General features: G+C 37.5%; 1 protein-coding gene across 3 annotated transcripts in view; it reads left to right on the top strand.

Annotated features, from left to right (window-relative positions):
- The window catches only part of LOC149189577 (uncharacterized), a 222,937-nt gene that overhangs the window by 32,089 nt on the left and 163,818 nt on the right, over window positions 1-27,030 (top strand). For all 3 annotated transcript variants that reach the window (XR_016256405.1, XM_089413237.1, XM_089413238.1), the window contains exon 2: window positions 15,220-15,287. Coding sequence is in view for 2 of the 3 variants with exons in the window: in XM_089413237.1 (XP_089269363.1) it covers window positions 15,220-15,287 (68 nt within the window). In the remaining variant the exon portion in view is untranslated. The remainder of the gene's footprint in view (window positions 1-15,219; window positions 15,288-27,030) is intronic.

Genomic DNA, 27,030 nt, shown 5'->3' with positions numbered 1-27,030 from the left:
AAATTAAATCTGCTGCTAAATTCAGAAAATTTCTGAGTTTAATTCTTTTTGATCTATTAATTTATTTGATCTAAAAACTCAGAAAATTACTAAAAAAACAGTGAAATAATATTCAGAAACTAACATGCAAAAGTTTATGAAAGTAATTATATTTCTGAAATGTAATGCAGTGAAAGATGCAAACTAATTTGTTGCTAAATTTTAGATAACTAAGATTTTATGCCAGTATTAATCTTGCTTTCAATTAGATCAATGAAAGAGGTAAGGGTTTCGAAGGTGTGCACCAGTCAGCCCCTAGGGGCTTAAAGACACTTGAAGACGGGCTGCCCAAGTCACTGAAAATTCTCCAATGCAAATGCCAAACTCAAAAAATTTTGAGAAAATTTTGTTAAATTTTTTTGGGAAATTTTAGGAAAATTTTAGGAAAAAATTTAGTGGGAAAATTATGGTGAAGAAGGCTACAAAGATGAGAGGTCTGAGGGTGGAATGATAGAGGCCGAGAATGAGGTTGGAGATGGCCAGTGCTAGGCCTCAAGGCCCTAAAAAAATTTGCCCACGATCCTTTTGAAATTTCTCCTCAACCTGCAAACAAAATGGAGATGCCCTCTGGGGCTCAGATCTCTCTTCGGAATCCACAAAAATCACCTGCAATTTTCAGATTTTTTCCTGCACAAATAAAAGACAGAAAACCCCAAAGCATGTATATACAAAAATATGAAATACCCAGAACCCCAATGAATTAGAAATTTGCTATTTACAAATCTACAATAATATTCTACAGATCTAATAGATCTATAGATCAAAGCCCTCTATTAGCCAAATTTAAACAAATTTTTGCACAATATTTAGAAATAAATTTGAAATTTTAAAGAGGCACAAGCCCAAGAAAAACCCTGCAAGTAAAATATTCTATAAAATGACTTCAGAAATTAAAAAGATAGTGGGCTCTTTTAGATTCTGTAAACTGAGAGTCAGTTGGTCCAGCTGAGGACTTCCCCAAATGTCCAAATTCTAAATGATAACTTCTGCACACTTAAATCTACTTGTTAGATTAATAAAGATTTAAAAAATGATCATAAAGCTATCAAGATATAGAGATACCTGCTACTTCTATCAAATTAAAATGATATTCTAAAAAAACCTAGAAATCTGTGCAAGATACTTGTACACAGATCAATCTTCAAAGGCTATTAGCCAACAAATGCAAATAAAAACAACAAAGTATTAAGAACAATATTACCGCATAAATCTGAAAGAGGAACACCACGATCTGAAACCCCAAAGTCTTTGCGTTTTATTAATCAGAAAAAGTTACAAGAGCTTTCTTAGAGCATGTACATGATTCATAAATCGAATAAAAATAATGGAGAGAAGCCTCTCATTTATAGAAAAATTCTCCAACAGTTAGTTGGCTTGATCCTCATCAAAACAATCTCAACCGTTGATGAAGATCAAATGATCTTTTAATCATCACTGTTGAAATAAAGTTACTTTTTGAGGAAATTCGAATTTCACTTTTAATTAACTCAAAAATTGAAATTTTAAGTTAATTTTCGCAAAAAGCTGACTTTGACTTAACTACTATGTCCCAAGGATTCAAAATATCTTGAAATTTTGAATATTCCCTTGGCCGGGGACCTCCAAAAATTAGGAACTTTAAAATCCACAAATTTTAGATGTTGGAGACTTTAATTTTTCTTATGACGTAAATTAATTAAATTTCTAGCTTTAGCATTTTAATTTATTTTAGCCAGAAATTTTAATTAATTGACTTATGAGGGGATTATTAATTTTTCCAACCTTCTAATATTTAACCATGGTGTCTAACTATGAGGGACTATGCACTAAATATTTTTTTACATGAAATATTACAATTCTAACCCATGAAGGGGGAACATCCGTTCATTATAGACCCTCAATAATTACCCATTTCTGCGACACAAAATATGATTTAGTAGACTAAGTGACTTGTAATAAAATAATCTAACCAAATAGTTAAAATTATTCCTAAGTCACTTTTATAGAGACTCGATAAATAACACTAGGACTCATTTAAAATCCTTACGTCAAAATCCACCCTAGCTTTGGGGTGAGGCTGGAGGGAAAAACTACGTTGATCATCCGCGCTTAGAAACAAACATGAATCGGTGAGACTAAAAACCTCCTAGGATAGAAATCGTCATCATAAAAATAGATTTACCTAGGTTGTTACATACATTTGTCTTACTAGGATCATTTACATTACAAAATGTAGAATGGGTTTACAAAATTCCAGTGTACATATAGAAGATAATGATGAATCTGTGGATCATTTGAATGCTTGGACATGATGGAAATCCATGTGTGAAAAAACATACAACTATTGGGTAGTTGACATGGAGTGGTCAACATTTGGCTTTACTTGGGGACATGTTGCTTCATTGAAGGAATGTGAGAATTCAGAATCTGCACCCAAAGAAAACACAAAATGACATAAGTAGTGTCCATCCAAATATAATCCAAAAATCATCATATAACATTAAATAAAATAGAAGCTCTGTAACAATTCTACAAACATGAAATGTAAAATTAATCTAAGAACATAAATAAAATGATAAAATGACAATGTGTAGGGTTAGAAATATTATACAAAGGATGCCCCATGGTATCAGATGTTATCTTTGAAGAATATCTTGAGCATTTGGCTATTTGCAAGTAAGTCAAGTGGTTCAGCATCTAATTTGCTCAAGTGGAATGAATCTGGACTAGCAATGCCTCGGATGATGTAAGGTCCCTGCCACAAACTGTCAAATTTCTTATGCTTTCCCGGCTTTTCATTTTTGTGATCCCTTAGCAAAACCATATCTCCAACCTGCAAAGATCTAGACCGAGAAGATTTGTCAAAAATTTTCTTAATGTTAGACTGATTTTTGGATATACTATCAAAAACCTTCCTGCGGGTTTCATCTAACTCCACAATTTGATCAATCCTGTTTTGGACATCATTTTTATAACTAGAAAAATGTTGAAGGAGTTGGTAAGCTGGTAATTTAAGATGGACAGGTAATGTCACATCCATGCCATAGACAAGTTCAAAGGGACTTTTACCAGTAGCTTTCTTTCTAGTTATCCTATTTGCCCACAAAACGTACTTGATTTTGCTGTCCCAGGATTGCTTGGTATCTCCTACTATCTTCTTGATAATGGTTATAAGATTCTTGTTACTTGCTTAAGCCAGGCCATTACCCTAAGGATATTAGTTAGACGAATGAGATAACACAATGCCATACTTAAAACAAAAAGATGAAAACTCTATAGAACTAAAAGCCTTGGCATTATCGGTGGTGATTTTAGCCGGGACACCAAATCTAGTAATAATATGATTTTCAATAAAATCCATTATGACCTTTTCAGTGGCATTCTTAGTAGGAATGGCTTTAGCCCATTTAGTGAAATAGTCGGTAGCCGTTAAGATCCATGAGTAGCCATTGCTATAATTTTCATGGAATTTCCCAATGAAATCCAGACCCCAATGCTGAAAAGGTGCCTCAACAACAACAGGTTGTAGGGGCAGGGCAGCTAGCTTCTGCTTCCCAGTGAACATTTGGCAAGCTTGGCAACTTCTAACAAATTTATGAACATCAGAAAAAATAGAAGGCCAATAGTAACCAGCTCTAAGGATTTTGTGGGCAGTGGTTCTAGCAGCGTAATGACCACCACAAAATCTTGAATGAAACTCGGAAATCAACTTTTTAGACTCTATCTCATCAACACATCTAAGTACAATGCCCTCAGGATTTCTCCATCCAAGGCCATCCTTCATAAGGCAATACTTAGTGGTTTTTAATCTAAGAGCCCTTCTCCTATGAGCAACTAAATGGTTAGGACATGTAAGATTTAACAAATAATAAATAATATCCTTGTACCATTCATGCTCTCCTAATCTTTGTAGCTCAGACGAAGATGAATCATTAAGACAAATCAAACCAAGAGCTTTTTCATTTCCCTTGGTCATCATTTCAACCAAACCTTGACCTTTGACTAACTTGGTGGGTCTAATCTCTAAATCATATTCTTGAATCTTAGTAACCCACCTAGCACGAGTCCCTAAGCAATCAGTTTGAGTTAATATATCTTTAACAACAGAGTGTGGGACAAAAGCAATGATCTTGGAATAACCCACATAAGTCCTGAAATGCTTAAGAGATTTAACTAAGGCATAGGCTTGCTTTTCCATGGGAGTATAATTTAATTTAGAATTTTGAAGCGCTCTACTCATGAAAGTTATAGGTTGTTCGTGATCGTCTTTGTTCTTTTGTAATAGGATACCAACAATGATATCTTTAGAAGCAAAAGAGAAAATCATGAAGTCCTTTGAATAATCAGGACTAGCTAAGACATGAGCTTTAGCAATAACACCTTTGATCTCCTGAAAATCCTTTTTGCCATCGTCTTTCCATAAGAATTTAACATCCTTTTTCAGAAGACTTTGAATAGGCTTAGCTATTTCTGCGTAGTTTGGAATAAATCTTCTAAGGAAATTGGTTTTTCCAAGAAAAGACTGAAGGGATTTGAGATTATGAGGGAGAGGAATCTTTTGGATTGCCTCAACCCTCTCAGGGTCAATCTTGATCCCATCCCTGGAAATGATGTGACCAAGCAACTTCCCTTCTCTTGCTCCAAAAACAGACTTAGCAGGGTTCAAGGAGATTCCAAATTCTCTGCATCTATTAAAAAACTTGCCTAAGATGGCCTATATGGCTGATATAATTCTTAGAAAAAACCCTTGAAGGCATAGTCCATAGCCCTTTGAAAGGTAGCCCCAGCGTTGGTTAACCCAAAAGGCATTCGAATGTACCCCATGGTGTGGTGAAAGTAGTTTTGTGTCGATCTTCTTTCTTAACCCAAACTTGATTATACCCAGAGAAACCATCTAGCAGGGACATCATTCCAGAACCTGTTATCCTTTGTAACATAGTCTCCATATTTGGCAAAGGGTAATTATCCTTCTTACATGCTAGATTAAGGTTTTTGAAATCGACACAAAGTTTGATTGTTCCATTCTTCTTTCTAACAATCACCAGATTGGAACACCATGATGAATGCCTAGTCTGAGCAATGATTCCAGCTGCGAGCATTTTTGCAAGCTCCTTTTGGACTAAGGGGGCCAACCTAGGGTTTATCTGCCTAAGCTTCTGATGAAAGGGCTTAGCATTCTCATCCTTTAAAGGGATAGTATGCTCCATGACATCTTCCTTATAACCCTTTAGCTCATCATAAGAAAATGCTAAGACATCCCGATATTCATGAAGTAAATCGATTATCTTTTTTCTTTCTTCCTTACTAGTACCCTTACCAATTTTAACAATTTTATGGTCACTAGGGGTACCTATATTTACTTCAATAAATTCGCCAGGATCCATCTTATTCTCTTCTCCTTTCTTTGTGGCATCATGCCGATCAAAGTGTTGCTCTAAGGCAACAACATTCCTGGGAGTAGGATTTATAATATCTTCATAGTCATCAGATCCATCCTCCCTATATCTTACCTGGAAATTCTCAAACTCATCCAAGTTATTTAAAAAGCGAATCACTTGCTTTTCATCGTCAAAAACTTGCCAATGCTCTAAGTTATCTGGAACGGAAGGTCTAAAAATAATTTCCATTTTAATCTTATCCTTCACTAATTCATCAGACAACTGCAAGGTAGATGCGGCTACAACAAGCTCATTGGCCAAACTATTCTGCTCTCTTGGGATAGCTTCGAGGTCAAGAGCGTCAAAGTATTCCAAAATATCCCAGACTGCATTCCGATAGTTTCTCAATCTTTGATTCTTACAAGTAAATTTATTTTTAACTTGCATGATAACCAAATCAGAGTCTCCCTTAATATGAAGCAATTTAACCCCTAATCCTTTTGCCAACAACAAAGCTTCATACTTAGCCACGTTGTTGGTTGCTCCAAATTCTAATCTATAGGCAAATTTGAAAACATGCCCCAGGGGAGACTTCAACACAATCCCAACACCTTTACCATGCCTAGATGATGCACCATCGAAATGCATATACCATACTTGACTCTTCAGATCACTTATCTTTTCATCAACCTTAACTTCTGAGGGGATTATGGAATTAGACAAAATAACATAATTCCCCAAGTCAGGTTTGTCGGTGATCACCTCATTATGGGGTCTCTTAGGATCTTCTACATGGAATCTCCTTTCTAGCTCCCTATTTAGTCTAATGAATCCGGAACCTCTAGGAGAAGGAATCATAGCATATGACCAATTCATTTGGATACTTCCTCCTAGATAAGAGGCCCATTTCCTAGACAATAACATACCCCAAGCATCAGGAACATCAACTACAACTATGTCCATCACGATCATAATGTCAGGGTAGACGGACAAATGGACTTGCAAATCCTTTATTAACCCATGAACTTCGATTTTCTTAGAATCCATGGCACATATGTTGTAGTAAGGCTTGGAAATCTTTAAATTTAGTTGTTCCATGACCCTCGTGGTCATAACACAAGATGAAGCGCCTAAATCTAACATGCAATTGTACAACATTGGGATAGCTTCGAGGTCAAGAGCGTCAAAATATTCCAAAATATCCCAGACTGCATTCCGATAGTTTCTCAATCTTTGATTCTTACAAGTAAATTTATTTTTAACTTGCATGATAACCAAATCAGAGTCTCCCTTAATATGAAGCAATTTAACCCCTAATCCTTTTGCCAACTCAAGGCCAACAACAAAGCTTCATACTTAGCCACGTTGTTGGTTGCTCCAAATTCTAATCTATAGGCAAATTTGAAAACATGCCCCAGGGGAGACTTCAACACAATCCCAACACCTTTACCATGCCTAGATGATGCACCATCGAAATGCATATACCATACTTGACTCTTCAGATCACTTATTTTTTCATCAACCTTAACTTTTGAGGGGATTATGGAATTAGACAAAATAACATAATTCCCCAAGTCAGTTTTGTCAGTGATCACCTCATTATGGGGTCTCTTAGGATCTTCTACATGGAATCTCCTTTCTAGCTCCCTATTTAGTCTAATGAATCCGGAACCTCTAGGAGAAGGAATCATAGCATATGACCAATTCATTTGGATACTTCCTCCTAGATCAGAGGCCCATTTCCTAGACAATAGCATACCCCAAGCATCAGGAACATCAACTACAACTATGTCCATCACGATCATAATGTCAGGGTAGACAGACAAATGGACTTGCAAATCCTTTATTAACCCATGAACTTCAATTTTCTTAGAATCCATGGCACATATGTTGTAGTAAGGCCTGGAAATCCTTAAATTTAGTTGTTCCATGACCCTCTTGGTCATAACACAAGATGAAGCGCCTGAATCTAACATGCAATTGTACAACCTGTAACCATTAACCATCAAGGTAATGAAAAAAGGTTGATGCTCATTGTTGTCAGAATTTATACTTTGCAAATACACAAGAGCATCCTGGTAGACAGTTTCAGGAGCCTTGCCTTGAGTAACATTAATACGGGGATTCTCAATGGCATTTAACAACTTAGCCCTTTGGGAAGGGATTTTCAAAACTTCGGTGACAGGAACCCAAATTTTGGAATTGTTCAACCATCCACCCAAATCAATATTCATTTCAGAGGAGGGGCTAAAATTTCGAAGGGGGGCATGATTATCGCTTTGATCTTTATCCCTTCTTTGATAAGTTAGCCCCTTATCTCTCGCAATTTCTAAGATTTGATTTGGAGAGGGCCTTTCACCGAATAATTTAACCAGCATATCATTGTCATGGTCAAAATTATTGATACTATAGGAAGACGTGAAAGGTCTGACATCATGACTATGCTCCTTAACCCCCTCCCAATTTTCATTTGATAGGTGATATTCCCTACCAACAACATTAATCTGGTTACTTGCCCCAAAGATCCCATTATCCACAATTCTCTTGATAGTGGGGCAAGTAGCTTCTTCATGCAAGGCATCACAAGCCCTACAATATGGAGGAGCATCCTCAACAAGATTGGTAGATTCAAGGGGATTTGGCGGTCGATGTTCATTTGATTGCCCTTTCCTCTGCCAAGCATTATTATTTTTGTTATTATTTCTAGGTTGGGAACTTTGAGCTTGCGACCTTTCCATTTGGACCAACCTAGATTGCAGAGTACCTATCTCTTTAGCATGGTTAGAGATTAATTTTGCTTGGTTAAGCTCCATGCTTTCCAACTTTTGAAGTAACTTCTGCATAGGATCATCCTCAGATTCCTTAACTTCTTTACCTTTAGGCTCTTTTAGCTTTGTGGAAGATCTATCAAAGCCTGGAATCTCAGATTTTCCAGATGCCTTCTTATCCTTCTCAAGCTCTTCGGCTAGAGTTTGACATTCCTTATAATCAGGAAGTTTAGCATGTCTTAATTCATAAGAGGTGTCAACATTGAAGGCATCAATGTAGAAGTCCCTGAGAGATTTATCAGGAGGTTTATAATCTTGAGGTAATTCCTTAACGATACCATTAAACCTTCTGTTAAATTCCTCAACGGTTTCATTCTCTTTTTTCTTTATGATACTTAAGGCTTTAACTAGATGCCTTTCTTCCCTCTTATCTCCAAACTTATCCTTAAAGGCATTAGTAAGAGCTTGTAATGAATTGAAGGAATGATCAGGTCTTTTAGTGAACCATTCTAAAGCATCCTCTTCCAAAGAGAGCACAAAGAGCTTCATCCTCACATCCTCATGAGCAGCATTAGCACCACCCCATTTGTTAATGAAATGCCTAAAGCGATTAAGATGATCTTTAACGGTTACTGCATTATTTCCTTGGAAAACATGCAATTTATCCATACCTGTAGTAGGAAGATCATGCGGGTAACCCTGAATGTTAGCGAAATTGCAAGGAAGATACAAGTCATCCATGATGTCTTGCTGAATGGGATCTGAAAAAAGCGAATGGATATCGGAGAGAGCTTCCTGTCCAAGATTATCAAGGTGTGCATGTGAAGAGAGCCTGTTTAATCGAACTCAAAACCTTTTCAGGATCCAGAGTGGGATTAATCAGGGTACTTGGATTCCTTCTGGTGAAAACCCTTGTAGGAAATGAATAAAATGGAGTTGCCACTTGGACAATAATCTAACTCAGACACCTGAGATGAAAGTTGAAGGATAGAAGATGAAAGATGATAATTGTCGTAAAGCCAAGGTCCAATAAATTGGTCCCCTACAACGGCGCCAAAAAATGTTGGCGTTTCCGACAAAAATGATAAAGATGATATTAGGAGAATGAAGATAAAATGTCGTTGAAGCGCCGAGAATAAAATATCCCCGGCAACGATGCCAAAAAATGTTGTTGCACAGAATGTCTAGGCATCACGACAACGACTCAGATCGGGGGTTGTCACGCTGATCCCCAATCACTCCATTTGAGTTGTCTCCCAATAGCAGAATAAGGGTGGTGGACTCTATGGAAATGGAAAAAGGAAAGATTAGTTGGGAACCAACCAACCTGGGAGACACAACTAAGCAACCAATACTTGTTTTAGATTGCGCAAGATTTTAAGGATTAAAAATGATTTGAAGAAAGTGATACCAGTGCCTTGTGGAGTCAATTATCTTGCGAAGAAAATAAGGTTCAAGTAAAAAATGACAAACTGTTGCTGAAAAGACTCGACCGTCTCATATGCAAATGCAAAATTTAAAACTATGTGAAATTTGAGGGACTTGGTTAATTTTAGTTAAATGAGGGCTTAAATTGTTTTTGAAATATGTCTTAAATGTTTTTAACTTCAGGGTCAGAAAGGTGGTGATCTAAATGTGAAAACAAGTATTTATACTAGCTGCAAAATGTAAAATTTGCACAAGTAATTACTGAAATGCACAATGGACTGAAATGTAAAACGTTGGAATAAAACACCAAAAATTCATTTGTATGAAATACTCTATCATAGATCATTATATGCATAAGTAAAACTCGTATGAGCATGTGGAAAAAAACAAATGTATTTCCGAAATTAAACTAAGTGCTTAAACTCAAATTAAATCAATGAAATATCAGCCTAGAAGTCTGTTCTTAAAACAAGTGTTAATACTATCAATATATTTTAAATCAACAGTCTTGTAACCATGCAATATTAAGAAATTTCTATGTATAAAAACAAAAAAAAAATTAAGTGACAAACTGATAACTATAGTTCAAAAAATTTCTGAGTTTGATTCTTTCTGATCTATTAATTTATTTGATCCAAAAACTCAGAAATATACTACCGAACAACAGTAAAACAATCTTCAGAAATTTGTTTGCAAAAGTTACTGAAATTAACTTTTATTTCAATTTTCAACAATTATATAGTAGTAAAAATGTAAATTAAATCCGCTGCTAAATTCAGAAAACTTCTGAGTTTAATTCTTTCTAATCTATTAATTTATTTGATCTAAAAACTCGGAAAATTACTAAAAAAACAGTGAAATAATATTCAGAAAATAGCATGCAAAAGTTTCTGAAAGTACTTATATTTTTGAAATGTAATGCAGTGAAAGATGCAAACTAATTTGCTGCTAAATTTCAGATAACTAAGATTATATGCTAGTATTAATCTTGCTTTCAATTAGATCAATGAAAGAGGTAAGGGTTTAGAAGATGTGCACTAGTCAACACCTAGGGGCTTGAAGACATTTGAAGATGGGCTGCCCAAGTCATTGAAAATTCTCCAATGCAAATGCCAAACTCATAAAATTTTGAGAAAACTTTGTTAAGTTTTTTTGGGAAATTTTAGGAAAAATTTGGGAAAAAAATTTAGTGAGAAAATTATGGTGAAGAACGCTGCAAAGATGATAGGTCTAAGGGTGGAATGGTAGAGGTCGAGAATGAGGCTGGAGATGACTAGCGCTGGGCCTCAAGGACCTAAAATTTTTTGTCTTCGATCCTTCTGAAATTTCTTTTCAACTTGCAAATAAAATGGAGATGCTCTCTGGGGCTCAGATCTCTCTTCGGAATCCACAAAAATCACCTGCAATTTTCAGATTTTTTCCTATAGAAATAAAAGACAAAAAACCCCAAAGCATGTATATACAAAAATATGAAATACCCAGAACCCCAATGAGTTAGAAATTTTCTATTTACAAATCTACAATAATATTCTATAGATCTAACAGATCTATAGATCAAAGCCCTCTATTAGCCAGATGTAAACAAATTTTTGCACAATATTTAGAAATAAATTTGAAATTTTAAAGAGGAACAATCCAAAGAAAAACCCTGCAAGTAAAATATTCTATAAAATGACTTCAGAAATTAAAAAGATAGTGGGCTCTTTTAGATTCTATAAACTGAGAGTCAGTTGGTCTAGTTGAGGACTTCCCCAAATGCCCAAATTCTGAATAATAACTTCTGCACACTTAAATTTGCTTGTTATATTAATAGAGATTAAAAAAATGATTATAATATTATCAAGAAATAGAGATACTTGCTACTTCTATCAAATTAAAATGATATTCTAAAAACTCAGAAATCTGTGCAAGATACCTGTACACAGATCAATCCTCAAAGGCTATTAACCAACAAATGCAAATAAAAACAACAAAATATTAAGAACAATATTACCACATAAATCTGAAAGAGGAACACCACGATCTGAAACCCCAAAGTCTTTGCGTTTTATTAATCAGAAAAAGTTACAAGAGCTTTCTTAGAACAAGTACACAATTCAGAAATCGGATAAAAATAATGAAGTGAAGCCTCTCATTTATAGAAAAACTCTCCAACGGCTAGTTGGTTTGATCTTCGTCAAAGCAATCTCAACCGTTGATGAAGATCAAATGATCTTTTAATCATCACTGTTGAAATAAAGTTACTTTTTGAGGAAATTCGAATTTCACTTTTAATTTCCTTTTAATTAGCTCAAAAATGATTATTTTGAATTAATTTCCACAAAAAGTTGACTTTGACTTAACCACTATGGCTCAAGGATTCAAAATATCTTGAAATTTTCAATATTCCCTTGGCTTGGGACCTCAAAAAATTAGGAACTTTAAAACCCACCAATTTTAAATGTTGGAGAATTTAAGTTTTCCTAGGACCTAAATTAATTAAATTTTTGGCTTTAGCATTTTAATTTATTTTAGCCAGAAATTTTAATTAATTAACTGATGAGGGGATTATTAATTTTTCTAATCCTCTAATATTTAACCATGGTGTCTAACTATGAGGGACCATGCACTAAATATTTTCTTACATGAAATATTACAATTCTAACCCATGAAGGGGGAACACCCGTTTGTTATAGACCCTCAATAATTACCCATTTCTGTGACACAAAATATGATTTAGTAGACTAAGTGACTTGTAATAAAATAATCTAACCAAATAGTTAGAATTATTCCCAAATCACTTTTACAGAGACTTGATAAATAACACTAGGACTCATTTAAAACCCTTACGACAAAATCTACCCTAGCTTTGGGGTGAGGCTGGAGGGAAAAACTCCGTTGATCATTCGTGCTTAGAAACAAACATGAATCGGTGAGACTAAAAACCTCCTAAGATAGAAATCATCATCAGAAAAATAAATTTACCTAGCTTTTTACATACCCATGGGTTGAAATTTCCTTCCATGGGCTGAAATTTCCTTCCTCGTCCAACCTATCCTTGTAACACAACCCAGTTGTCATCTTTGTTAAACTAACCTACAATATCTTATTGGGATGTTGCAATCTACAAACACCCTCTTCATTGGGACATTGTTTTTGTGTTGACGACGCAGTCTTGCCACTGTGCATGTCCACACACTTGATTGCATGAATATCATGACACTTTCCTCAACACACATCACTTGCGCTACCTCGATAATCTCTGCCTCAGTTCTTAACTGGGTATGCGGTTGACTGCCCTTGGAGAATGGCAGCGATGATCCTTCGTGCTGTCACTAATTGCGGATAGATGCCACCATGACCTTGTTTTGTTCATCGTGCTATTGGGCCTTAGTTGTGGCTTGCCGTTGGGTCCCCACGCTGGCCTATCTAAGGCATGCTTGCAACCGTTGGCTCCTACTTGCAGTGTCTCCTTGTTGCTAGTGCTCTCTAGCTGGACCCATGTGCACGTCAATTGAACCTTGTGCTATGTTGGCTCGTTGTGACTTTTCCTTGCTGTGGTTTATTGCTATGACTATTCACTGTGGAAACGACCCAATCCCTTGAACTCTGTTGCTCTCTGCTCGATTCAAACCAATCCTTTACAACTTTGCATGCAGACCTCACTGCAAGTTTTGCTCACATCCCCATGTCCATATCCTCTGTTGCTGTGTAGACTTTCTATGATGGTTAGCTTGCTCTAATCTTTGCCAGCAATGGCTGGTTAGCACGATCTGTTTTGGCCCCCAAATCCCTTGTCTGTACTGTGGTGCCTCTTGTCACGGCTGGTCGGTGGGTCCTCTGGCTGTGGGATGCCCTGGTTGGGCTTTCGGCCACCACCACGAGCCTCGAATTTTTTTATTTTGTGTTGCTTTTTTTTAATTTGTTTTTTTTTGTCTTTTTAAAAAAACTGCCCTTCTTATTTTTCTTATTTTCTCTCTTTTTTTTGAAGAGTCTTGTTTTTTCGACTCAAAAAATTGCCTAGAGAAAAAATTCCTCTTGGCCCCGTAGAAAAAATCTCGCTGCCTTTAAATTTTTTCTGTTTGTATGATCTCTGCCAACTTGGTTCTGACGATCTAATATGAACTCGACACCTGTAATTCCGAGATCGATTTAGAGTTGGGGTTTTGATATCATGTTAGACTTTCCCAAACCCAACACTCGATATTCGGTTCCCAACAATTATTGATTGAAGAAATACACAACTAAGTTCCTAACCAAAATATTTAGCAAAAGCAAAATTACTCTATCTAAATCACACACTTAAGTAGATTTCTGCTCAATCAACATTTCTTCATTAATAAATTAATCATGTAACTTACTTGGGCTCCCGGCTTGGGATAATTGCCCAACTGAGAATATACGAACTGTAAATCTGATCACTAGCCTCATTACACTATCCCGAATTCAGCACACGCTCACTAAGAAGCCTTTCTCAATCTTGTGCTGCTGTTGTGTCTTAGCTCCTCACTTTAGGCTTAATTTATAACTTTCTTGAGCTAAGATTTACTGCCAAAATTAGCTTGTTAAGTTAATTGAAGATAATTGAGTTTACTTTAGTTCACTATCCTATCTTTAGCTTTCTCTACTTTAACTCAAATACATGTCATAAATTTAGCTTGCTTTACATGCACATCTCATGCATGTCACATGCAACACATTTGCATGTATGCAACTCACACACTCTGCATGTCGCATGCAAGCTCCTAACGAGGCAAATCAAGGTCCTTCTAGTCAAGACACAAGACTAGAAGTACCTTCTGAGCTACAAAACTCAACAAACATGATGTGTGTGACCAAAATGTTTTTGATCTGGTAAAAGTGTAGCAATTAGTATTACCAACTGCCCCCTTGATTTCACAGGAATTTCCTTCACATGCATACAAGTACTTGTTTATAGCATGGTGGGATATACCTTGAACTGGAAGATTTTGGGTTGTTCTTTTGCTTTCAAAGCTTATTCAGTTGGTTAGGTAAGCGTTCATGTGTCAAATATTTGTTAATACTATGTTTTAATGTAACCAAAAATGCAGTACTCATGTCTGTTACTTCGCACCCAGAGTTTGTCTATATGTTTAACTAGCAACATTTGCATTGGCTATTTTAGGAGTTTCCATGGAATATGAGATCTTTTGAGATATTTGGATGTACGATTTTCTTCAAACCATGCTTGGCTCTCTCATCTGTTCAGCACCTTTGTATTGACCTCATACCTTTTTCTTTCCACCCTTTTCACTTCCGTATAACTTTTGCGCATGGAATCAGTGGAAAATTGTTTTAAGAGTGGGACTTTTCACTAAGTACAATCGATTCAGTTCAATTATTCAAGTGTGCTTCATGTTCACGAGCAAATATATGGTGTCTTGTGATGGTGTTTCCATCTGCATGATATCTCCTGTTTATCCAGAGCTTTCAGGTCATCTTTAGGGTCTCCTGAAACCCAAAGAAATCAATGTGCAGAAAAAATATTGAAGTTAGTTATGATGGTAACCATTGAATGATAATATTCTTGCCCTTTTCATAATTGGCTCACAATGAATTTGACGTTATGTGCAATAAGCACTTCAACATTTTTAGATGGACATCCTGCTGATTCTTGTTCTTTCCAGCGTGTGATCCAAAATTTGCGGAGGCATTGAGGAGAACCCTGTCAGAAGCAGAGGCATATGTTTCAAAGGTTGACTAAGAACCTTTTCATGATGAAGATCATAGTGTGACTTTTCTTTTTCCATTTGCACCCTGGGTAATATGTTTTTCACTATTTCCATAATAAACTTAAATGCGCTTTTCATTGTTTGGAAAAAATTATATTAAGTTATAGTTAATATCTAAATCATCCTTTGCAGGACCTTCTTTTGTAGTTAGAAATGGTCACTGTTCTTCGTCATTTCAGATAAGAGCAAATTTACTTCCAGACCTTTTACTAACACTTTCTAAGCACTCAGACTAAGCTCGCCATAAATGGCTTATATAAAAAAAATCAAATTACTGACTAGATCTTAAACCAAGGACATGCAGCGAGCCAGAAACAAAACATAATTCTGTATTAGAGAGGATTGGAAGATATATACTTAATCACCAGGACTTGTGCAATGAGGGAAAAGGGATATACTTAACAAGAATTGATGAAATCTTCCCTGAGATCCCACTGCTTTATCCTGACATTTTTAATGCTGAGCATGGTGGAATGCATTTTTCATCTGGATCAGTTTGCTAGTATTGCATCTTGCCAATAGATTGTTTCACACTTTCCTTAAACTTCCTTTGTTTTTTAACATTATAAAGGATTCTAAATTCTTCGAACTGATTACTAATTATCATAGTACTCCTCGGAAATTCGGTGTTGGTGGCATATATTTTTTTGGATGTTATTTCTGCCTGACAGTAGCTAGTTCCCTGCCTATTCTCTTGTCTCGCTTGCTAGAATGAAAACATTTCCCCCTTTTTGTGACACTAGGATACATTATTTCCACTCGGCAACTACATCCATTCCACTGCTTTGTGGTGAGCCACGACAATGCTACTCAAAGCTTATGTGACTTTTGCAAAAACTTGACAATTGGAGGTTCGAATGGAAGTTGAAATACCATTCAAAGGATGAATTGAAATGTAATGTACCAAAGCTAAAATATGATAATTTTCACCTAACAAAAATTTAAATTTTCTTTGATGCATTCCTTCAAACACTTAGAGAACAAACATTTTGTCAAACACTTTGTAAGCTGAGAAATGAACACTTTCAGCAAGGGGATATGGAGGGCATTAACTTGATTGGAAGCTCTTACAATACAAAATCAATGATGAACCTAGGATCCAACTTCCGCAATAGAACAAACCAACTCGGCCCACATGAAGAATGGAATCAGCCCTCTGAAATTGATAAACTCAGCCTGGAAAATAAGTGACTTGGCCCTCTGGAACATTGATCTTGGCCTACCAGAAAGGAATTGATCCACAAGATTTTGACCTGGCAAATGATAATTAATTCGGCCTTGCAATATATGATCTTTGACTCTGCTACTCGTCCTCCAATTGACCACAAGAACTTGGTCTCCAAAATGATGATAATCTCGGCCTACCACAGGAACTTGACATCACAAGATGTTCACGAAACAATGAATTGCTTGCCTGAAGATGATAAACTTGCTCTATGGATAAATTCGGCATGCAAGGATGGCTTTGGCCTTTAGATGATGAATTTGGCCCTCAAATTTGGATCTTCAATGGTGAATAATTTCAGCCTCTAGATAAAGAAGACAATCTTCAGAAATTAGCCCTCAAATTAACTGAGCAACTCGACTTTTTAGAATTAAGCACTTAGCTTCTGAAGGAAACTCGACCTCCTTGGTACTCAACCTTTCTAGTAATAGATTAAGGATAAATTTGGCTTCCTTGGCACTTGGCCCCTTTGGAAAATGATAGAAAATAAGCTCGGCTTCCTTGAAGAATTTTCCGGTAATGCAACTCAACTACCACAAGTAAAGTCGGCCTTCTTCAGCACCAATAATTCAGCCCTCTTGCTGTGGTATATTTGGCCTCCTTGAGTGAAGTAATTCAGCCTCCACAAACTTTTGGCAAATGCAATTCAGCCTCCAAAGAAATCAGCTTCGATCTGCTCCAATATCACCTGCAAATTAAGCATAATTGGAAAATTTGTGTGATTTCCCAACAATGCCAACTCGGGTGTGACTCGAACTCCACCAAAATCAGCTAAGGACCAGCTAGGGTGGCACTTGAAGTCCACCAAAACTAGTTAGAGAGCTTCACTTGAAATCCTCTTAGTTGACTCGTTTGAGCCCTAATCAATCATCAAGAATTATCACAAATTAGAATGATGAGAAATGCCCTTCTCTTCCCTTTTCATAAGACTTTGCCAAATCTTCTCCAATCTTCTAGAACTCACTTTTTTAATTATTTTATTGATGAAGCCACTTATTTCCTGCAAGTGACTATTGCCCCTTTTATTAATGTTAATTTCTCTTGAAACTTTGTGCACTACTTAGACGAATTACTGAAAACTAAAACCAAATTTACTTTAACTAAGATACAAAGTTTCTTAACTTTCAATAAGCAATGGAAAAACACTAGAGATAAAAACACATGCACACAAAATTGACACGCTTGTTTTACCTAGGAACTTAGGAAGTCCAAAAGGGAAAACCTGCTTTCTTTGTTTTGGTATTCTATTGATTGTTTTTTGAGCAAATGGATCTATTACAGATCATGCTGCTATTGCAACCAACAATCTATCTCTGAGAAAGCACTAGGCTTCTCCTCACTAACATTAGCTTCTACAATTGATCTAATATGTCTTTGAGAAAGCGCTAGGCTTCTCCTCACTAATCTCATTTCTACAATTGATCTAATTTGTCTCTGAGAAAGCACTAGGCTTCTCCTTACTAATCTCATTTTCTTCAATTGATCTCGGCCTACCTTGACCATTGCTTGATCTCGGTCTTGCACACAATTGTTCCCCTATTGAATAGCTTTGACTTGTTCCGCGAATCTCGATCTCTTAGCTCCACAATCCTTGCGCACTTCAGGCTCGTATTTCCTTGCGCACTTGGGATCCTATTTCCTTCTGCACTTGCCCCTAAATCCTTGCGCACAATTTCTCATCAATTATGCACACTCCACACACAAAGAATGACATATCATCTTGTGCCTTCATCCCTTTCTTTATAGATAGAAGTCGATCCATGCAAGGAAGCCTAGTTTGATTTGTAGTTCATACTAGTGTCACAAGTTTCCTTTGCTAGTTAATTGGAGGAAGTCATAGTTACACTTGGACTAACTCTCAGTCAACTAGCTCGAGTTCCTCCTTGATTTCCTCTAGTTGTGATCAGAGAACTCATCTTGCTCTCTCTCCAATCAACATTGAAGTCTTAACTCTTTCTAAGTCAACTTGTCACTGCCACTTCATCTTATAGTCTAACTAAAGAGGACTCCAACTAACTGCAACTCCAACACTACACATGCAAACTTGATGACCATTCTAGTAAACTGGAAATCAACTCATCGTAATTGAAGTCTATCTCATGAATTTGCACTCATGTGAGAGAAAGACGAATTTGTGGTCTTCACTGGCCAAGGCACAAGCCAAAAGACCTTCCACCGCGACATTTTCAACAATTAATAATAATTTGTCCCTTTTGTTAATAATAATAATAATAATAATATCAAAGAGAATTTGGCAAAACTCCTTAGTCCCCTTACCAATTTTCCCCTCTTGCTAGCCTAAAGGAGACACTAAGGCAAATTGGGAATGATATCTCTGTGCTCAAGAAGTTGAGGACATTACAATCCTCCCCACCCAAAATTGTTTGTCCTCAAGCAATTTGAGTCTTTGGTGCTGCAATATGTGCTCTCCTTCCCACGTTGCATCCTCTGGAGGTAGGTGCTTCCATTACACAAGATACTCCTTGATAGTCTTGCTCCGCAACCTCCTCTCTTTCACCTTCATTATCTCCTCAAGATTCAACACTAAATGTCGTTCCTCATCTAAAGGAGGCAACTCAGATAAAGGAACAACCTGCTGCCTTATTGTTTTCTTCAAGCAAGGCACATCAAAGTCATTATCTATCTTGCTTCCCTTCGGAAGCTCCAATTCATAAGCCACTTCTCCCACTCTCTTGATGATCATGTAAGGCCCATAAAATCAATGGTTTCAACTTCTCAGTGCCTTTCAGCTTAAGGGCTGACTGTTTGTATGTCTACAAACGTAGATACACCATATCCCCTGCCTCAAAACTCCCCTCGATTTGGTGTTGATCGACATACAACTTTTGCTAATTTTTGGTCGTTTGTAGATTATCCTTGAGAGACTTCAGGATATCTTGGAACTCTTGGATCTTGTCTTTGGCTAGTGGGGCTCGACTATCTCCAAACACTATATCTGCAAATGATAAAACATCGTAATCATATAATGCTTTGAATGGTGACATCCCAATTGAGATATGATATGTGCTGTTGTAGCAATATTCTCCCAAGTGAAACCATTTTACACAAGCCCTTTGCTACCTTGTTACATAGTTTCTCAGGTACCCTTCTAACCACTTGTTCACTATCTCTGTTGGCCCATCTGTTTGAGGATGATAACTCGTGCTAGGAGTGTGTTCTGTACCCATCAATTTGAACAAATCAGCTAAAATCGTACCATAAATTGGCTATCCTTATTGCTGACAATGGTCTTGGGTAGATCATGTAACTTGAACATCTCCTGAAAAAATATCTCTGCTACCTGAGATATTGAACTCCTGGAAGGAATTGCCAAGAAATGGGCATACTTAGTGAATCGATCCACCACAACATAAATGCAATCCCTTCCTTGCACTGATGGAAACCATGTGATGAAGTCCATGGAGATACTCTCCCACTTCTGCACTGGGATAGGCAGTGGTTGTAGTAGTCCTATAGGTTGTGTATGCTCCTCCTTATTTTGCTAGCATATGCTGCACTCTTGGACATAACTCAAAATGTCTTCCTTGAGACCCTTCCATGAGAATCTCTTTCAAACAACCCTATATGTCTTAAGGAAGCCTGGATGTCCTGCTAATGGAGAATCATGTACCGCGTGTATGATCCTCTTCTTCATTTGCAACTTTGGCACTAAATATATCCTGTCCTTATAGTAGATGATGTTGTTGATGACCTTGTACCTGTCATCCTGCAATTGGCCATCCAAGATCTCACAAGCTAGCTTATTCTTTGAATATTCCACTAAAAGACGAGCTCTCCAATCCGCCAAAATATTCATGAAGGAAAAATGCCATTGGCCTCCTATATAGAGCATCTGCAATCACATTATTCTCCCCCTTGACAGACTCAATCTCAAAATCATAGACTTGTATCTTGCTAACCAATTTTTGCTACCCATCATTCAATGCCTTTTGGTCTAGGAAAAATCTGAGCCTGTTATGATCCGTCTTGACCTTGAATTTGTTTCCCACCAAGTATGGCCTAAACTTGACCAATGCATGCATGATAGCTAACATCTCCTTATCATAGATGGAGTAATGACACTCATAATCCTTGAGTTTCATGCTCTCATATGCAATGGGATGACCATTATGCATCAAGACTGCTCCAATGCCTTCTCTTTAGGCATCACACTCCAAAACGAACAGTTGCGTAAAATCCGGTAATGCTAATAAATGTTATGAACTCATCGCCTCCTTGAGTTGTTCAAAGGCTCCTTGTGCTACGTCTGTCCAAACAAATGCTTCTTTCTTTGTCAGATTTGTAAGAGGTGCTGCCAACTGAGAGAGTCCCTTAACAAACCACTCATAGTATGTGCAGATGCCTAAGAACCCCTTCAACATTGTTCATGTTCTTGGGAGTTTGCAAATCTATGATGGCTCAAATCTTCTCTTGATGCACCTGTATCCCTTCTCCTCGAATCACATGCCACAAATAGAGCATCTCTAACAATTCATACTCACACTTTGACAACTGTGCATAAAAGTGCTGTTCCTCCAAGATCCTCAACATCTCTTACAAGTGTTGCAAATGTTCCTCCCATGTCCTGCTGTACACCAAAATATCATCAAAGAAGACCAACATGAACATGCACAATTGCTTGTTAAAAACATGATTCGTACAAGACTGAAAGATAGCAGGTGTGTTGGTTAACCCAAAGGGAATAACCAAAAACTCATAATGTCCATGGTGGCCTCTCCAAACAATTTTTCGGATGTCTTGCTCTGTGACACGTACTTGGTGGTACCCTGAGCGAAAGGGAATAACCAAAAACTCATAATGTCCATGGTGGTCTCTACAAACAATTTTTCGGATGTCTTGCTTTGTGACACGTATCTGGTGGTACCCTGACCGAAGATCAATCTTAGAAAAATACATGGCTCCTCATAGCTCATCCATTAGCTCATCAATTCTCGGAATAGGGTACCGATTTTTGATGATCTTCTTATTTAAAGCTCCGTAACCAGTGCACATCTGCAAGGTCTCGTCCTTCTTCTTCACTAGAACCACTGAAGAGGCGAATGGGCTTGAACTAGGCCGAATGTGCCCTAGTGCAAGTAGATCCTGGATAGCCCTCTCAATATCGTCCCTGTAAGCCTTGGGATGCTTGTATGGAGTGGTGATGATTGCCTGGACCCCCTCCTCCAACTCAATAATGTGCTCAAAACCTCTATCAAGAGGTATTCCTAGGGAAATATCTCCAAAAACCTTTTGATTCCTCTACAACACAACCATAATGTTTGCTGGATATTGCCGTGGTTGATCTGCTACTCTTTTATCCAAAATCTGACACTCTACTACCCATACAATGTCGCCATGCTTCAGATTTGCCTCCATCTAGTTTGCTGACACTACCTTTGGAGAATACGTATGTAGGCCTCTCAATAACACCTTTTTGCCATTAAGACCCATAAACTACATCTCCATCTCCTGATAGTTCATGGTGTGATGTCCAATGGAGTAGAGCCACTGAACCCCTACGACCACATTTGTGTCAGGGACGTTGACCAGAAAAAAATCATCAGTGACTGTGTAGTTTCCCATAGTTTAGCTCAACTAGGGAATCATCATGGTACACTGCATATAATTATTCCCCAATATTACCATGGAAAGCCCCCCAAACTCTTCAGTGGCTAACCCACTCCTGGATACAAGACTAGCATCTATAAAATTGTAGGTGGCCCCACCATCAGTTAGCACCATAACCTTTGTCCCTGTATAGTGCCTCTCACCTTGAGTATATGAAATCTAGGAATACTAGTCAATGAAGTAATAACACCAATTTTCTCTCCACCTTGGGCCTGCTCTCTCTCCATCTTTCAGAACTCGTCCTCCTTTTGCTGCTCCTACACATCTTCCTCGTCTTCAGTATCTAAGAATACCTCAATGTAGTGAGCCTTCCCATTCCTTGCACAATGGTGTCCTGGAGCCCATGGCTCTTGGCAAGTGAAGCACAACTTTCTCCTCTTGAGATCCCTTCTAGTGTCCTCATCCAATTGGCTATGGCCAGTCCACTCCTTCTGTGGAGGTCTAATATCTTTACCCTTCAGTGGAAGAGTTACTTAGTACGAATCTTGTGTCCTACCGATTGCATCCTGCAAGGAAGCAGGCTTATAAGACTTCACCATCCCACAGAGAGGCTCAACCAATCCCTTAACAAATAACATGATCCATCTGACATTTAATAAGTTTGGCACCATCATCGACAATCTTAGGAACTCTGATATATAACTCTCTCCACTGCCTATCTATCGGAGTTGTGCTAACTCCTTGAAGTAAATTTTTGGATTTGTCTTGTCAAATATTTCAATGAGCCTCTATGTAAACTCTGTATATGATGTAATGCTTGCATGCCCATTGTGATCAAACCATGGTATCACCATTCCTGGGCACCCCCTTCCAAATGTAGCGTGGCAAATTTAATAACATCGACTTCTTTCATATGATTGAATTGCAGATAATTGTCTAACTTCTACACCTATGTCTTGGTGGAGTGTTTAGATGACCCATCAAAGTTAGGGAGTGTCATCTTCCCCACAGTGCGCAGTAGATCTTGGTTCTAATTGTTGGTTTTGAGGAACCACATTGGTTTGTGCCCCTCTCCAAGTACAATATTTAATAAATTTGAGAGACACCCAAACTTGGGGTTTCAAAGCATTATATGCTTCCAAAGTAGCTGCAAATGATTCTGCCTCTACTATCATTAGATCCTGCTCCCCTGTTGCTTCATCAAGGGACTAAGGCATAGTGGGTCCGATGGACCCATCGTACAAGTGGGGATGACTCTGCATACTGGTGTGAGTATGAGTATGGCACTAGCTATTTTCCCTATATTGTCAAGAGTTGTCTTTTGCATCTTTGTCATTTCCTTTACGACAACAGCTAACTCCCGTAGCATTTCACTGTTCTCCATGGTTTCTTCGTCTTCCTCATTGGATTTTGGCTCTCCATTCCTCCTCCTTGGTGGCATCACTCGGCTTTATGCCCACAACTAGTCGAGATCATGCTCTGATACCACTATAATGTATTGAAGCTAAAATATGGTAATTTTTACCCAACAAAATTTTAAATCCTTCTTTGATGCATTCCTTCGAACACTTAGAGAACAAACATTTCGTCAAACACTTTGTAAGCAGAGTAATGAACACTTTTAACAAGGGGATATGAAGGGGAAATCGATACCTTTATTAACATGATTGGAAGCTCTTACAACACAAAATCAGTGATGAACCTGAGATCCAACTATGACAATAGAACAAACGAACTTGACCCACAAGAAGAATGGAATCAACCCTATGAAATTGATAAACTCGACTTGGAAAATAAGTGACTTGGCCCTCTAGAATATTGATCTTGGCCTACTAGAAATGAATTGATCCACAAGATTTCGTTCTGGAAAATAAATGATCTCTGACTGTGCTACTTGGCCTCTAATAGACCATAAGAACTCAACCTCCAAAATGATAATAATCTCAGTCTACTAGAGGAACTCGACCTCACAGGATGTTTACGAACCAATGAATTGCTTGGCGTGAAGATGATAGACTTTCCCTTCAGATAAATTCAGCATGCACAGATCGCTTGGGCCTTTAGATGGTGAATTTGGCTCTCATATTTGGATCTCCAATGGTGAATAATTTCGGGCTCCGATGAAGAAGACAATCTTAAAAAATCGACCCTCGAATAAACTGAGCAACTCGACCTCTTAGCAAATAAGCCCTTGGCCTCCATATAAATAAGCAAGCACTTGGCCTCCAAATGACTAGGCAATTCGACCCCATAAGCTACTCGGCTTTTGAAGGAAAACTTGACATCCTTGGTACTCGACCTTTCCAATAATAGATTGAGGATAAATTCATCCTTGGCACTTGGCCCTTTTGGCAAATAATAGAAAATAAGCTCGGCTTCCTTGAAGAATTTTCTGACAAGGCAACTTAGCTAACACAAGTAAATTCGGCCTCTTTCAACACCAATAATTCGACCCTTTTGTGTTGAATTTTGTAGCTGTGGTCGGTCTTCATAATTAGTATTTTAGCCCTTGATATATATATAATAAAAATGTAAGACATGTACTTCATGTCATTTTATTAATTAGCTCATGAAATGATTAATATAAGACATATTGTTCATGTCGGTTTCAAAAAAGAAAATTTTGAATTTTTGGCTCCAAACTTGTCGAGTTGGCCCTCCTTCAAGTCAAGTCGACCCCAGTGAAGAGACACCCATTCAAGCTATAGTCAGAGCACTATATGTAAGGCACTCGACCTCCTCCACAAAGCACCATTCGATCTCACACACAATACGATATATTTTGGGCATTCAAGCGAAGAAGAAGAAGGACGAAATCATCTCAAGCATCTCTTTCTCTCTCTCTCTTTGACTTTGCATGTGTGATTTTCCAAGCATATTCTGGGAAACAGGTCGAACATTTGTGTAGGAGGGCTGAAATTCTGGGGTAGCATATTTTGGGTAGAAGGGTCGAGTTTTTGGGAGGCTGAATTTCGACCTAAACAGATTAGGGAAGGCCGAGTTTGTTGGGAAAAAAATTGACATGATAAGATGGATGTTGAATAGGTTTGACTAGGGCTGCGGAGGAGTGTCCCCCAATCGAATTCATTCTCGAAGTGTGCTATGAGCGAGAGGGAATTTCAAGAGCACTTAAACTTTCATTTTCATTCTTTTACTTAAACTTTTAACATTACCATGAAATGACTTAGGATATTTGAGAGTGGTTTTGACCTCATTGGATTTTATATGGAGAAAGTAGAATTTTAGATCTCACTCAAAATTCAACAGACTTATCAATTTTTTAGGATTTCAGGATTTGGGGGATTGTAATGTTTCCATTGGATTTTGTTAAGTATTAGGGTATGGAACTCGTATTTAATCAAGAGCACAAATCCCTTGTTAAAATTGGCAACTAGGGCCAAATTCCACCTTAGGACAGCTCATATGATGGAGATGATTATTGGGTTGGATTCCTCTTTTCGAGAGGTCCTCTCTCATGCACAAATTGTCAAGGTCGGCCTCAGTCAAATGTAGGCTCAATAAGCCCAATGGATGTGTCTCCTCACCCTCAACGAATTGTATAAATAGGAGTGACCTCTCTCCTCATTTGGACATCACTCATTTCATCATACATCTCTCTCTCCTCTCTTGATTGGTTCATACGACTTGGGTAACCTCTCTCTCTTCCTCACACGTGTCGCAGGAGGTCGAAAATTTCAGGACAAGGACAAGCCGAAATTTCAGAAAATGAAACATGCGTTGACCAACATTGACCAAGCCTGATTTGACCAAGTTTGACTTCGGTTTTCAAGGCAAAATTCTGATTTTTCTAGGTCGAGTTTGACTTCAGATTTGACTACATAAATTACAACAGTGTTTCTCTGTCCTTTGATTGCGTTTGAACGAACTGTTTTAGGCTGACTTTGACTCTCTTTGAAGGCTGAATTAGACTGCTGTTGACCAAGCTGCTTGGAGGATGTTTTGGCGCTGATTTGACCATGTTGACTTTTTGGTTAGGGCTGTAGTTGACTGCTGATTTTGACAGGGCTGTTTTGACTATGTATTGGGCAAGTGAATTTGATCTATGATCTCTCTCTCTGATGAACTATTGAATAATAATAAGAAGATTCAATCAAAGGGTTTTCCCCACATTGGGGTTTTTCCTTGGCATCCTCCAAATCTTGTGTCCTCCTGTCTTGGCTCATCTTTTGCACATGTTTTTATGTTCTATCTGCATTCACTATCAATGTGTTTAAGTTAATGTGATTGCTACTGGAAATAATTGGAAATTGTCATTGCGCTGATACGAAACATTGAAGTAAATTGTGCTAAAGCATAGAACATACCATTGTTATCTAAAATTAACAGCCCTCTATGTGCCTTGATGTTAGTGACTTTGATTGTCGAATTCCTCTATCATGACCTTACTAAAAATGTACCCGTCACTCAAATAAAATATTGACTTGACATGCTATGCTTTTTCTATCTTATGTTAATGCTTAGAGGGTGATATTAATGACAAAGATCCCATGATAGGCAATGATTTTGATGACATGTAGGTATTTGTTGTAGCATGACTTTTTTGGATGCTAGAGGCCATCTAGAGCCTATTTGTTGATGTATTTTTGGTTAAGAGATGGATTGCACTCTAGCTATTTTGGTTATGTGCACGCTTACATGCTATATAAATGAGAGCTTGTAATTTGTGGACTTGTGGTTGATGAAGATTATAACTACTGGATGAATGATGCTATATGGTTTAATCCATGTTTTTATGTTTTTTTTATCACTAATTCATCATTGTACATGCTTTAGTTGACATATATGCATCATATATATAAAAATATATATTATATAAAAATCGCTCCCAAAATTGCTACTGACTTGGGAGCTTTTGAAAATGTCGTTCCTCGCTTCTGCTCCCAAGTAGCCTT

The sequence above is a fragment of the Pinus tabuliformis genome, chromosome 3_1 (assembly GCF_031772625.1).
Source record: "Pinus tabuliformis cultivar Carrire ecotype Pingquan chromosome 3_1, CPIR1, whole genome shotgun sequence".
NCBI lineage: Eukaryota > Viridiplantae > Streptophyta > Pinopsida > Pinales > Pinaceae > Pinus > Pinus tabuliformis.
Note: the sequence above shows the minus strand (reverse complement) of the source record. Positions and strands in the feature narration are given on the sequence as shown.